The sequence below is a fragment of the Cebus imitator genome, unplaced genomic scaffold (assembly GCF_001604975.1).
Source record: "Cebus imitator isolate Cc_AM_T3 unplaced genomic scaffold, Cebus_imitator-1.0 Scaffold391, whole genome shotgun sequence".
Taxonomy (NCBI): domain Eukaryota; kingdom Metazoa; phylum Chordata; class Mammalia; order Primates; family Cebidae; genus Cebus; species Cebus imitator.
Window position 1 is genome coordinate 2,848,437 of NW_016107706.1, and position 15,224 is coordinate 2,863,660.

Consider the following 15,224-nt stretch of genomic DNA (forward strand, 5'->3'; position numbering starts at 1 on the left):
AACTTTTCATATGCAAATAATTTCACAACTCCAGAATCTGAATATTATTAAAACTTACAGTTCTGTAAGTCTCTGCTTCTTCTTGAAGCTCCCGAAGTTTATTTTCACTTTCTGTGAGGATTGCTTTTTTCTGCAACTCTAATTCTTCTAGGGCCAAAGATTCTTGTTGTTCTTTTTCTTGGCTGATCTTCAAATATTCTGATTGACTCTTTTCCTGTGCCAAAAATAATTAATACCACCTTAAATGCACATAATTCTCCAGCATTAGCAAAGTACTTCACGGGAATCATTCGTTTCATTTGATCTGCACCCAGCCCTGTTAGACAGGTAATGTCATCATCTTTCTCCTCCTGTGCTCTAGTCTACAGAAATAAGACAATATGGGTTTTCCAGTGGGGTAACTGCCACAATTACTACTGATATTAAAAGTTTTGTTCCAATAACCCCACTATGTCTGCTATTTTTTCACTACTTAAATGTTTCACAAAACACTGCTGACTATGAAAGATCACACAACTGCTACTACCTCATCTCTACAGTTCAGAGCTGGGTATTTTTACTTTAGGTCTAGAAACTCGATTTTAAGTTCATACAGTTTGTGAGAACTATCTCATTTAGAAAGGGATCCCACATGGAAAATCAAAATCAGAAGATTACTTGTAAATGTATGGGTAAGATCAAGACAATATCTATAAAACAAAGCTACAATGGCTCTACCACTCCATCAATCCTCAAAAGCTTCTCTGATTGTCCTTACCATATATCAACATTCAATTTAAAGTGTTTAGTGTTTTGAGAATGGAAGCTCTGGAGAGTACTTTTAACAGTAAATTAACATATTAAATGTTAATTTCTTAATTGAACTCCAGTTAAGACAAATGTACTTATCTATACCTATTGCTTAGAATAGATATTGCCAACGGCAATACTTGCAGTTAACTAACAAGTAAAGTGCACTACTTTAATTAAGGAAAGATTTTGTACCATATTATGAGTAGGCTGATGAGAAAATATTGGTTTACATAACATTAATTTTTAAATATGCATTTAAATATACCACATAAATTATATTTTAAATATATCACTATATGCCCATAAAGAGGGAAATTTTTATAGTCCACTGAATTAAGAAAAGGGCAGGTCCAGGTACTTTGGCCCATGCCTGTAATCCCAGCAATCTGGGAGGCTGAGGCAGGCAGATCATGAGGTCAGGAGTTCGAGACCAGACTGGCCAACATGGTGAAACCCTGTCTCTACTAAAAATGCAAAAAAATTGCTGAGGGTGGTGGCAGGCACCTGCAGTCCCATCTACTTGGAAGGCTGAGGCAGGAGAATCACTTGAACCCAGACGGCAGAGGTTGCAGTGAGCCAAGATCGCACCACTGCACTCCAGCCTGGGTGATAGAGGCTTAATGATCACAGTGCAAAAAAAAAAAAAAAAAAAAAGAAGAAAAACAGAAAACCAAGAGAGTGTGTGGCACCCAAAGCCAATCGGGAAAAGGATTTCAGGGAGAAGACTGAGCAATCATGTCAAATGTTTCTGATTCAAAATTCAAAAAATGTTTGTTATTCAAATAAAAAAAATGGGCAACTGCTTTTAGAAGACTTGCCATGTGCAGGTCTCTGTGAACAGGACAAGGGCAGAGTGAGGTGGAGAAAGAAGGACTGGATTGAGTTTGAGGATGAGGCCAATGAAACCGAAGGGAATAAACAGAGTCAGTTCCTTCAAAGAGCTCTACTATAAAGGGGAGCAGAGAGGAATCCGATGCTAGTGGGAAGGACAGGAGGACCAAAAGAGCTTCGTTGTTGTGTATGTGTGTGTCTCCAGGAGAAATTCCAGCACGCTAATGAGAGATAAAGGAAAATGTGATGTGGTGTAGAGAGAAGGGCATTCCTGAAATGTCCTAGAATGGGTCAAAGGGAAAGGAATCACACACACAACAGGGGGTGGCTCTAGAGCAACCGCCGCTCCTATCACAGAAACTTGCAGAAACGTTTGAGAGGCACGAACATCATGTGAACGCAGTAGGGCGCCAGGATAAAAGAGCTCCAGAGAGAAACTCCTTGATTACCTGCATGTCACTGTGCTGTCTTGTAATTTCTATTTTTTGCCCTGTAAGTAACATTCTTTTTTTTTTGAGAGAGAGAGAGACTCTTGCTCTGTCACCAGGCTGGAGTGCAGTGGCACGATCTCGGCTTACTGCAACTTCCACCTCCCAGATTAAAGCTATCCTCCTCCCTCAGCCTCCTGAGTAGCTGGGATTACAGGTGCACGCCACCATGCCCAGCTAATTTTTTAATATTTTTAAGAGACAGGGTTTCACCACGTTGGCCAGGGTGGTCTTGATTCTGGACCTTGTGATCCCCCTGCCTCGACCTTCCCAGGTGCTGGGATTACAGGTGNAAAAAAAAAAAAAAGGAAAGAGAAGAAAAAGAAAAAAGGGCAGACACAGGTGCCCATGCACATGTATATGAAGGCTGGCTCAGTGTCCCCAAAGGTCAATTGCCCCAGCATGAAAACTCAAGAGTAGGTATGACAGGCACTTTAGCGCTATTTATGTCACACTTTGATCCTTCATTTCCTTGACCCTAATTTTCATTTATCTTATACTGTTATAGTTTAAGTACTCCTGTAAAATGCTTTAATTCTTTGCTGGATCAACAAAGAAAACAAATATGTGCCCATATATGTGTCAATTTCAAGACCACAGACACCCAATCACACTGTAAATCCATGTGCCCCCACAGAGCAGGTTAGAGAACTTGTTAACTCATTTCAAGAATCACTGCTGCTGGAAATTCTCAGAGCCCCAGATGCAAATAAGAGTGAAAACAACAATATATGTAAGAAAGATTAAAGCCTAAAATACCATTTCTTATCGTTTTACACTGAAGGCATTTTTAAGTTACATATATTATTTTATGGATAATAACTTCATACAAAAACAAATTACATTTTTGTCACTAACACTTTTTTATGGCAACTTATATAAAAGGCTTTCATAAGTGAAGAAAAACATTATTTGTTTTAAACTTTCAATTTATGCTATTTTAACAAATCTTTCAACAGAAATCTCAATCTGATTTTCTGGTTGTTTTTGTTAGTTCAGGCAGTTTTTAAATTTAACTCTATTTTATAAGCCATCAAATGGACTGAAAACTACTACTGAAATTATTCCACTTAAAATAAAAACTACTTGGGTCATTTTTATTTCTTCTTCTGTAAAATGCAATTCAGCCAAAATTTTCTCAGCCTTGAGCTCTAGGTATACTCAGTCTGATGAGATTTTAGACATTCTTCTTGAATTATGCAGTCACTGCTCCAACTACTATCTTCCCCTTTTCTTGTCTCTAATCATAGCCTACTACCAGGTGGGAGGGATGGATAAACAAACTGCTTGATCAAAGTGTGTTAGTTATACTGAATATTGAGAAAGAAATATTAAAAGAAATTTTTTAATGTTTTAAACACAAAGTGTGGCCCAGCACAGTGGCTCATGCATGTAATCCCAGCACTTTGGGAGGCCAAGGCTGGGAGATTACTTGCGGTCAGGAGTTAAAGACCAGCCTAGCCAAAATGGTAAAACCCAGTCTGTACTAAAATTACAAACAAACAAAAAAAATTAGCTGGGTTTGGTGGTGTGCACCTGTAGTCCCAGCTACTTGGGAGGCTGAGGCAGGAGAATCACTTGAACCAGGGAGACGGAGATTATGGAGGCTGTAGTGAGCGGAGATCTCACCACTACATTCCAGCCTGGGCAACAGAGTGAGACTCCATCTCAAAAGAAAAAAAGAAAGTGTGTTAGATCAGTAAATTTAATTTTCACACAATACCAAGCCAACAAGCCCTAACAGCTTGCCTACTCCCTATCCTCTCGTCATACCCAAACATGAAGGCTGCCAGTAGTCTGACCTCCAGCTGGAATGCAACAGTGAGAGGATGATAACTTTATAACTCTGAAAAGTATACCTATAGCAGAAGCAAAATAGGCACTTACCAGAGCTACTTTCATTTGCTCCTGAAATTCCCTTTCTCGGGTCTGAAGCTTCTTGGTCAGTTCCTGCTCTTTTCTGGCCAGCTCCTTTTCATGAAGCTTCTGGAGCTTAGCAATTTGTTCTTCTGAGGATTTCTGAAAATTAGCCAAATAGATAATATAAGGACACCCAGAATAAAATATATAACTCCACAACTAAATAATACTTTATTATAATTTACTCAATTAATAACTTTTTAAGAAGAAAATATCATATTCCTGCTAAGAGAAAACATATTTCTGCATATATTAAAATCATCAAAGCCATGATACTTAAAAGAATAACCAGTAGTATTCCCCTTAGTTTAAGACAAGTGCTGCTGCTGCTGCTGCTGCTGCAGCAATAGACTCCATTTGCACATCTTGCAGGGATGTTCCCTGCAAGTCAGGATAGGTGAGCACAGCGGGGGAATAAGGATGCTTTCAGAGAGGGCACGACACTAGTGAAGGTGCACCCTGGCTGCACCAATCAAATTATGCCCAGCTCTCCAGGCATGTACTATTTATTAAAAAGTACTGGCCTTGTTCTTTTTTTGGATGGGAAACCTCAATCTTTATAAAAACGTTAAATCTTCTTACATAAATCTAAAAAGTTAATATAGTAAAAACAAATAAGCAAAAAACAGAATGGGGAAGCCTACTGGACAAAATAAACGTGCAAGAATAATAAATAGTATTCCAAAAAATAAGAGTAATAAGAGGAAGCTACCAAAGAGCATATTATAAAATTAAACAGCTGTACATTGTCAGACAAAGCAATAGAACAGCACAGAGAATCCAGAAAAAAGACTCACATTTAATAATTCAATAATTTAGTGGTATTAAAGATAATATAGGTGAGGCATGGTGGCTCATCCCTACAATTCCAGCACTTTGGGAGGCCAAGGCAGGAGGACTGCTTGAGCCCAAGAGTTCAAGATTGGCCTGGGCAAAATAGGGAGATCCTGTCTCTACAAAAAATGATAATATGGCATATTGGAGAGAGAAATGTAGATTACTAAACAAACAGTTTGGAGACCATTTGGTAGCCATCTGGGAAAAATTTAAATTGAACCCTTACCTCACTCCTTACACTAAATAAATTTCAGTTGGATCAAACATGTTAACTGGAAAAAAAAAAAAAAATGAAAGCATAAAAGTGCCAGAAGAAAAAGTCAAATTTTAAAAAATAACCTCAGGACTGAACATGTGTTTTTAAATTTTAAAACAAAAAATCCAGACAGCATTTAAAGAAAAGCCTTATAAATTAAACTATAAGGAAAAGAAAAATTCCTACAAAAACAAGTTGTAAACAAATAACAAATAAAAAAGTCAATAAATAACAAACAGAAAAAGTTATTTGGCTAAAAAGACCTATGTCCAAAGGGTTAATCCCCACTATAAACAAAGAGACTCTACAAATCAATAAAAGACCAATGGCCCAATAGAAAAGTTGAGTCAAGGATTTGGCCAAATAAATAGAAAAAACTTAATTGCACAAAATATATTTATCATACTGGTAAGAATTATATATATTAGAATGACAATTTTTTTTTTACTTTTAAACTTGTAAAGGTAACAAAGTTAGATAATGTCATCTTTATGAGAAGGGAAAACATATTCTAATATATTGCTTGTGAGGGTATAAATTGTCCTCCACAGACCTCTTAGCAACTAGGCAACAATTAAAAATACATACACTCTTTACTTGAGTAATACACTTCTAGGCATTTACCCTAAAGAAATACAAATGTGAGCAAGTATTTATAAGAATATTCACAGGTCAGGTATGGTGGCTCACACCTGTAATCCCAGCACTTTGGAAGGCTAAAGCAGCTGGATCATTTGAGGTCAGGAGTTTGAGACCAGCCTGGCCAACATAGTGAAAACCCGTCTCTACTAAAAATACAAAAATTAGCCAGCTCTGATGGCACAAGCCAGTAATCCCAGCTACTTGGAAGGCTGAGGCAGGAGAATTGCTTGAACCCAAAAGGTGGAGGATGCAGTGAGCCAAGATCGCACCAATGCACTCCAGCCTGGCAACAGAGCAAGACTCTGTCTCAAAAAAAAAAAAAGAAAAGAATATTCAAAATTTGCAATAGCAAAAACTGAAAACAATCTAAATATCTATTAATAGGAGAGTGATTAAATTACAGGACATTCCTACAACGAAATCTTGAGCAGCCTTTAAAATAAATAGGGTATCACTATGAATTATCAACTACCAATGGCTAAGGAACAATTTTCTAGACAAGATTATTAAGTGGGAAAGCAAAATATAGAACATTCTATATAACATGCTGTATTTTGTGTTTAAAAGAAGAAAACACTGAATTTTTAAAAATGATGTCAGAATTGATCATGTGGTTTTTAAGTTAAAAAAAAAAATCCAGATACCATTATTTTTAAAAAGCCTAATAAATCCAACTATAAGGAAAAGAAAAAAAAAATAACAGAAGAAAATAGAAATTATATACACAGGCTACCTCTGGGAAATATACTCAAAAAGGAAAACAGCACTTTTCTTTGCAAAACAGGGGATTCTTTTCACTATCTACTTTATATCTTCTGATTTTTATGCCATATGTGTATATTATTACCTTTCAAAATAATTCATTATTTTTAAGTTGTTGGAAGCCATGGTAACATTACTTATCACATCATATGACCACTTAAAAAATTAAAATACAGTCAGACAGCTATAATTAAGGCCTTATATATCCAATAATTAACCACAAACAATTTCTAATTTGCAAATTACCTATAGTTCAGCAGGAAGAAAATGAAAGACATATAATTTGCCCCCCTACAATGCCTGCTATGCACTCACAAATAAAAGCACAGAAACCATACCATGAGTTACAGAAATACATACTGAAACTCTGAAACTCAAGCCTCATCTATTCGGATCTATAATTTATCTTGAGCCATTTTAGTGGTCATAATCAAATATCAAGAATATAAATGGGGAGTCAGTAAAGAAACAGGGTAAAATGAGCAAAGTGCCTAGAATGGCAAACATGACAGGAGGAAAAACAAGCAAAAAAGCAGAAAAAAAATAGGTGAGGAAGGAAGCTGGGAGCAGGGAGGGGCCACGATGACAACATGTTCGTATTTCTGAAAAATTAAAAATCTATGGTATTGTAAAAAGTCATTAATTCCTAAGAGATCTTTTCAAAAAGCTAACTTTTAAAGTGAGGTCTATCTATCTATATTAAGAGAAACCAGAACATGAAGTAAATCAGGATCCTTTAAAACATTTAAACAATCTAGCCCCTCAGTCACTTACTCCCTCATTCCCTCAACACGTATTAGGCAAGCACCTTCTCGGCCAAGTTCTTTGAAGGATATACTGCTGAAGCAGCTAAGTAGCCTTATCTTCAAGGTGCCTAAGAATCAGGGAGCCACAGAACAGTTAAGGCACATCTCAGTTTATTACATAGTCCACTGGAGAGAAGGCAAAGCTTAAAAGGTTCCAAAGAATTACCTAAGTATTAAATTCATTTATCTATCAAAATGCTTTTTTACTATATCCTGAATATCATGAAATGGTCAATGTTTAAAATACAAACAAATTCTTCTAAAATTTCAAAATTGTTGTAGCCCATTTTATTACAGAATTATTCTTACTTTCATTACATCAACAACCTCCTGTTTCGCCCGAGTTAACTCCTGTTGAAGGCTGATGCGTTCCTCCTCACTTGTTTTTTCAATAGTTTTTATTTGTTCATCCATTTCTGCCTTGAGTTTTCTCCGTGCTTCCTCTGTTTTTTGGGCTGTACTCAAAGCTTTTTCAAGTTCCTCAAAAGCTATAATGAAAACAGCAGAAAACAAGTATCTCAAGAAATATTATAACTGAGCTAAAGTGATTTACTTTCAATTTTTGAGAACTAAGAGGAGCAGTAGCAGGACAGGTTAAAAAACTCATCACTGTTCTAAACCAAGAGATACTGGCGTTGTTCATCAAAGCCCCAAGAAATGTTCAGTCACCAAAACCAATTTGTTACTGACTTCTGGATTAGGATATTAAGACTGTTTATATGAGCCTAAGTTCAGAAGTTTGAAAAAATAAATAAATTACTGAAGGCTTTCCACTCTCTACCAGTTTCCTTATGGATAGTAAATACAAAGAAATGAAGATTTGTCCCTACTTTCTGTATTGTATAATTTCAATTTTTTGTTTGCTATATAGTTATCAATAATTACGTAGTAATATTATATACTCACTATGACACTTTTAAAAATGCAAAAACTATTCTTTGGCATATCTTATTTTTTAAAATTTCTTAACTAATAAAAGAGCAGAGATTTTTGATTCTTTTTTTAACATTTACTGGTGGAATCACATATTTAAATAATGTATTTTGAAATGAAACCTACTATTTGTGTAAGTTTCAAACCAGAGCTGTTTTCAGGTGACTGGAAAGATATCTCTACCTGATTCAACAGTATTACAGAAAGGCACTACCACAGCAGGGAGTTCTTGGATAAGATAAGAATTCAGGCCCTGCAAAAATAATCATCTTGGCTAGAGTAGTAAGCTTTTTTCGTGTGTGTGTGTGTGCGTGTGTGTGTGTGTGTGTGTGTGTGTGTGTGTGTGTATGTGTATACTTGAGAATGAAGTCTTGCTCTGTCACCCAGGCTGGAGTGCAGTGGCACGATCTCAGCTTACTGTAACCTCTGCCTCCCAGGTTCAAGCACCACTCTCGCCTCCGCCTCTTGAGTAGTGGGGACCACAAGCATGCACCACCATACCTGGTTAATTTTTGTGTTTTTAGTAGAGACAGGGTTGCACCATATGTTCCAGGCTGGTCTCGAACTGCTGACCTCAAGTGATCCACCCACCTTGTCCTCTCAAATTACTGGGATTACAGGCATAAGACAGTACAACCAGCCAGGTCTTTAAGGAGGCCAAACAGCTCAACATTATCAAATAAAATCAGATAGGATGGGTGCAACAGGTGTGTAACTTGGCCCCAAAAATACATATGTGTGTGTTTATGTGTATACAGATGGTCCCTGGCTTATGATGGTCTTAAATCTGTCAACTTCACAATGGTGCAAAAGCAATACATATTCAGTACACTCCTCCACTTAATAATAAAGTTATGTCTGGATAAACCCTTCACAAGTTGATACAGATATTTTCAACTTATAATGAATTTATCAAGTCATAACCCCATCATAAGTCAATGAGGATCTGTATATGCCTGTGTATATATGTATATGTGAGTTGTACATATGCATATGTATGTACACATGTACACACACGCTCACACACACACACACATTATTAGCATAATGATACCCTATGAAGGTCCTACTACTACTGTCATACTAGATTATTTCCTTTAGTCCTCAAAGAAGTCTCCAGACTTCCCTTTACCACAGAGATGGACTAGAAACAAAGCTCAGTTTTCAAGATGGGTTTGTAATCCTACCAAGAAACATATGTCCCAGGGAGACAGTCGCTCACTGATATATATAATATTTTCACTTCCAGTGGTATAAGAAATGTGGGAACTTCAACCTATGGCAGCTCAGAAAAAAAGACCTTTCATTAACAATTTGGCTTAACATAGTGGTTTGGGTACAAGAATTGCATACCTAAAGACAAACATCTATTCTAAAGCATTTGCTTAAAGGCAAATTGCATTAGGTACAGAAAAAGGCAAGAGAAGGCTGAAACCTGGTAACAACTGGGAAATACAACTCAATTTGCTCAATAGTTTAAAAAATAATTTCTCTGGCAACCATATATCTTTTATATAAAAAGCAAATCTATCCAGTTAATTTTATGTGCCTGCAGTATAAAACTCATACTCATTTAAGGTCTAAATTTCAAAGGAATATTAATTAGCTGAAATCATTTATAAAGATTACTACTGTCAGGTGCAGTGGGGCTCACGCCTATAATTCAGCACTTTGGGAGGCCAAGGTGGGAGGAGTGCCTAAGCCCAGGAGTTCAACACCTGCCTAAGCAACATAGTGAGACTCCCAACTCCACAAAAAAATTAAAAATTAGCCAGGTGTGGTGGCTTGTACCTGTAGTCTCAGCTACTCTGAGAGGCTGAGGTGGGAGGATCACTTAAGTCTCAGAGGTCAAGGCTGCAGTGAGCAGTGATTGTGCCACTGCGCTCCAGTCTAGGTGACAAAGTGAGACCCTGTCTCTCAAAAAAAAAAAAAAAAAAAAAAAAATTTTATTAAAAAAAAAAAAAAAAAAAAAAAAAAAGATTGATATTCTAACTTTACTGGCATTTGGCTGCAAATACCATGATGATAATCCTTAGATATAAATATGTTAAAAACATTTAAAAATGATTGTCTTTGTTTTATATATATTCTTTTACTACAAATTCTAATGTCAAGAATACAGAAAATATGGAAATAATGAACGCTTGCTACTAACAAGAAATTTGTTTCCTCACTTAAAAAAATCAGTCAAGTAACGTGACTAAATATAGGAAAGGTTATGAAACAAAGTGCTTACTGCCTAATTAGTTTGTGTTGAAGGTTTAAGTGCTGAAGGAATGAAAAAAGGTATGACAATGTCTTTTAATGCTTAAATGTCATCAGCACCTTTTCATTGTTATTGAGCATGTAAAACTGAATCTCAACACTTCTGAGTAATTCACAAAAACACCTTCAATCGAGCTCTGGAGAAACTGAAGATAGTTTTGATACTCTTTCAGCAAAGTAAGAGTTTAAATGAAAAGCTTTTGTCAATTAAGTAAAACAACACTACGTAGTCAATACCAGCGAATATCTTCGTTTTCATTTTTAAAATTCCAGAATCCAGCACAATATAAAAAATAAATGTAATGTTCTCATCTTCTCAAACAACAAAAAGTCCATGTCACAAGTTCCTATTTAGATATGATTTTCTGCTAATTAAGTTTTCTAATCACACTCGATAAATTTCAGGATATTCTTCTATATACAGTCTAATTTTAGTGTTTAATCCACTAAAACAGTTTGTCTAAGTCACCTTATTATCCATCATACAATGCTGAAAGTAGGATAAATTTGGTTTCATAGTTCTTTTCATCTAAATCTAACCGTCTCTCCTACTTTCCAGCACCGTGTCAGGGAACCAGCCTTTGAAATCTTTCATTGAAATGTAGTATCCAAATTTTCCTTCAGACGACAAATCAACTTGAATATATAAGCCTGATAAAAGAACTTTAAAATTGGATTTCAGCAATGATCCTTACCTTGCAAAATGTTTAAAAACTAAGAATGCTGACATTGATCAAGTTCAGTTGGGCAATAATATTTCTTACTAAAGCAGAATTTCTGAACCAATCAATTATTAATGGCTTTTAACTCTCAACAAAATGTAATGTTATAATTCTTTCTGACATAAAACTCACTGCTTTCCACTTCCCCATCCTGCTTTAAGGAAATGTTAAGTAGCCAAAAAAGCAGTGGCAAAAGGCATTAAGATATACTTTACATATATATCCAAATACAGAAAACATATTTCAAACCCATAATGGACTTTACACTGTAGCACAAAGGAAGCCACTTCCTCACAGGAAGTCTGCCTCCAACACTGAGTCTCACTGCAATGTTTAAGGAGGATATGCTGAGAGTTTACTTACTACCCAGAAACATCTCACCTGACCTTGTAACCACCAGAAACAAAGTGGTGTCCACAGCCTGTAATATTCTGAAAGTGAATTCCCTGCTCTTTCCAAAGTGAAATTAGGATTTTAATGTAAGTACTAAAAAAGTATGTTATCAAAACGTCTACATAATTTATCTTTCAAATTCTGAACAAAAGATAAGTGAGTGGGGAGAAATAGAGCGTGCATCAGCCACAGCTGACAAGTCTTCCGCCAACATGCAGGAGTGCATGGGAAAACCACAGTCACGGCACACATCAATAGGAAGGCTAAGCACGAACTGCCGCAGAATGTTGCAAGAACACGCTGTGTTCTTCCAAAGCAAAATTCAATGTATCTCAGGCAATTTTAATCAAAAAAAAAAAAACACTTTGAAAATACTTTTAGGCCAGTTTTTAATGTATTGTAAATATGATCCTTTGTCAGTTAAGTAAAATGCATGGCAGGTCTTTTATTGCTAGCTCCTCGATTTCCAGTTCAGATGAGGTTACTCACATCCATGGGAATTATAAAATTGGACAAATGCTCACTATAAGGGTTCAATGAGAAACGATGGCAATCTGTAGCTCTATAATCCAACCATTCAGTCAACAAATACTTACTGGCTGTTTACCAACTGCCAAGCATATGCTAGGTATTAAGTGACAAAGAAAACATTTCACAAAAAGATAGCTGAAGTAGTAAGAAAAGGAAATAAAAGAACTAATCCTTAGATACAGCTAGGAAGAATGTAGCACTGTTTTTGCTACTCCAGCACCTCTTAGGATACTCCTCATCCTGAGCATCCTCATCAGTTATAGTAAGAAATGCTAGAATTCTGAGGTTTCACAGCATTACTGTTTTGTTATACTGTCCCAGAGAACACTTCACTATATAGTTAACAGGACCTACTTCTACTCACAGTGCAGGAAATAAACAAAAATGCTGAAGTGTGAAAAGTCTCCTACTCTCTAGATTAACTGATGATCCTAACAGCTGGTTAATGACATGAAGAATAAATAAGCCAATGCCTGTCTTTATCCCAGCAAAAACAAACAAACAAAACAAATGAAATGCACAACAAAATGAATAAAATGCAAATTAACAGAAAAAGCAACAAAAAGAATTTTATCAAAATTCCCACCGAGTCATCAAGCCTCTTTGGCAAATAAAATCAAAGTCTACAGCACCAGTTCTCAATATGTGGTCCAAAGATCCTTGGGTCTTGAGACCCCTTCAGAGGATCTGTGAGATGCTCCCTTTTCTAAATACGTGTCTTCATAAGAGTAGATTTTCTTCATATATTTCAACCAAAATAACACATCACAACTAATTAAATGCAGAAACAGGCATGAAAATCCAGTTTCGTGCTCACTTCGGCAGCACATATACTAAAATTGGAATGATACAGACATTAGCATGGCCCCTGTACAAGGATGACACACAAATTCGTGAAACGTTCCATTAAAAACAAAAGATAAAGAAAATCCAGTTGCATTGTATTAAGCCAAGCAGTAAGACAGCAAAAATGTAAAAGAAGGCCATTCTTCACACTAAATCTTATTTTGGAAAATATAGGTAGATTTCATAAAAGTATTTATGCTATCATGTAATGGATTTATCATTGTTACTCTATTTTTGAAACAGAGTCTCGCTCTGTCGCCCAGGCTGGAGTGCAGTGGTATAATCTCGGCTCACTGCAACCTCCGCATCCCAGGTTCAGGTGATTCTCCTGCCTCAGCTTCTCAAGCAGCTAGGACTAGAGGCATGCACCACCATGCCCAGCTAATTTTTATATTTTTAATTAGAGACAGGGTTTCACCATATTGGCAACGCTGGTCTCGAACCCCTGGTCTCAAGTGATTCACTAGCCTCTGCCTCCCAAAGTGCTGGGATTATAGGGGCGAGCCACTGTGCCCAGCCTAAAACTGTTATTTTAAAAATAATTAAACAAATATTGTTAAGATTTTTACTTTTAATTATTAATACAGGAAATATCAATACATATTAGCACACATGAAGCTCTTTGGAATCCCAAATAAGTTTTAAGGGTGTTAAGAGGTCCCTGAGATCTAAGAGTCTGAAAACTACTAGTCTAGAGTTCACATAAATGAAAATAAAACACCACTACCCAGTGGCATAAAGTAGATAGTACAATACTTATCTATAAATTAAGGCCTTCACAAAGACTTAACAAATATTACATTTGCAATGAAAATCTACATTTTAAGCCATACTACAAAATACATAACAAGATTCATTCTATAAACTGACTGAGCTTGCACCTTCAAAGAATTTACCAATATATCCAATTTTTTTTTCTTTTTTTTTTTTGAGACAGTTTCTCTCTTGTCACCCAGGATGGAATGCAACGCGGAGATCTCGGCTCACTGCAACCTCCACCTCCTGGGTTCAAGCGATTATCCTGCCTCAGCCTCCCAAGTACCTGGGATTACAGGTGTGTGCCAGCATGCCCACCTAATTTTTGTATTTTTAGTAGAGTTGGGGTCTCACCGTGTTGGCCAGGTTGGTCTTGAACTCCTGACCTCAGGTGATCCACCCACCTCGGCCTCGCAAAGTGCTGGGATTACAGGTGTGAGTCACCACATCCAACCCCAAATTTTCATATATGCTTTACATACATATTTATCTATCAAATATCTTAAAAACATCAGGATAATCTTGAAAAATAGTAGGCTAAGGCTAAGCATACTGATTAAATTAGAAATATGATTCTGTACCAAGGAAATTCGTTCTTTTAATTACTGATGGTTTCAAGTAATTGTGACACTATTGGAGACATAAATAACTGCATTTTAAAAGCCATTTAAAATAAAAAAATTTTCCAGCAGTTATTCATTTAGTGCCAAAATAGGTACATATTACTTATCTAACATGGCATACTTAAAATCTATTTTAATTCATACTTTATTTATTTATTTATTTATTTTGCCTGAGAAACATGGAATTTTCTTTGTAAAGCTTATTCTAAGTACCCATGATAAGAAAAAAAATAGCCCTTACCCCAGTCCTGTTCATACAAGGCTTGGGAAAGGCACCATGATTCACTTATTTGCATGTGTGGATGCACAAAAATAAGATGTTTTGTGAGACTTAAGACTCCAGGAAAACTTTGTTACATAAATTATCAGCAACTAACAAAGCAGTTCAATACACATGTGATTTTGGTTTTTATAAAAAAAATGCATAAATCTTACATATTATTTAAATATATAAACTATTTTAAAGGGTCCTTCAAATATCAAATAAATATGTTCTAATGAATTTATTTAGTATATCAGACATATAGTAAACAAACAAATAAAAAACATATTTCCTGCACAAACACAACATGACAATAAAAAAGCAAAGAATGTTATGAGTTAATCCAAGTTTTGAAATGCCACCAACCATATAAAACGCATATTTTTAGCAAAGACAAGGTATATGAAAGGGAAACAGGGTTTACAAAAGTTACTATACTCTAGAAACTTTCTTAATCTAAGCAAAATATTTTATTCATTTTGCATAAGTAGGAAAAAGCATTTTAATGGAGGGGATTTACATTGTGGCACTGGATTTTTTTTAATGGCTATATATATTT

At 35.9% G+C, this 15,224-nt stretch overlaps 1 protein-coding gene and 1 non-coding gene across 6 annotated transcripts in view; one reads left to right on the forward strand and one right to left on the reverse strand.

Annotated features, from left to right (window-relative positions):
- Positions 1–15,224, reverse strand: part of GOLGA4 (golgin A4) — a 116,500-nt gene that overhangs the window by 43,763 nt on the left and 57,513 nt on the right. For all 5 annotated transcript variants that reach the window (XM_017508449.2, XM_017508445.2, XM_017508448.2 and 2 more), the window contains 3 exons: positions 7,644–7,822; positions 3,999–4,130; positions 59–214 (listed from right to left, as the gene is read on the reverse strand). In XM_017508449.2, the coding sequence (XP_017363938.1) occupies positions 59–214; positions 3,999–4,130; positions 7,644–7,822 (467 nt within the window). The remainder of the gene's footprint in view (positions 1–58; positions 215–3,998; positions 4,131–7,643; positions 7,823–15,224) is intronic.
- LOC119468197 lies at positions 12,988–13,091 on the forward strand. Its single transcript, XR_005196844.1, has one exon. It is a non-coding gene; the product is annotated as a U6 spliceosomal RNA (small nuclear RNA).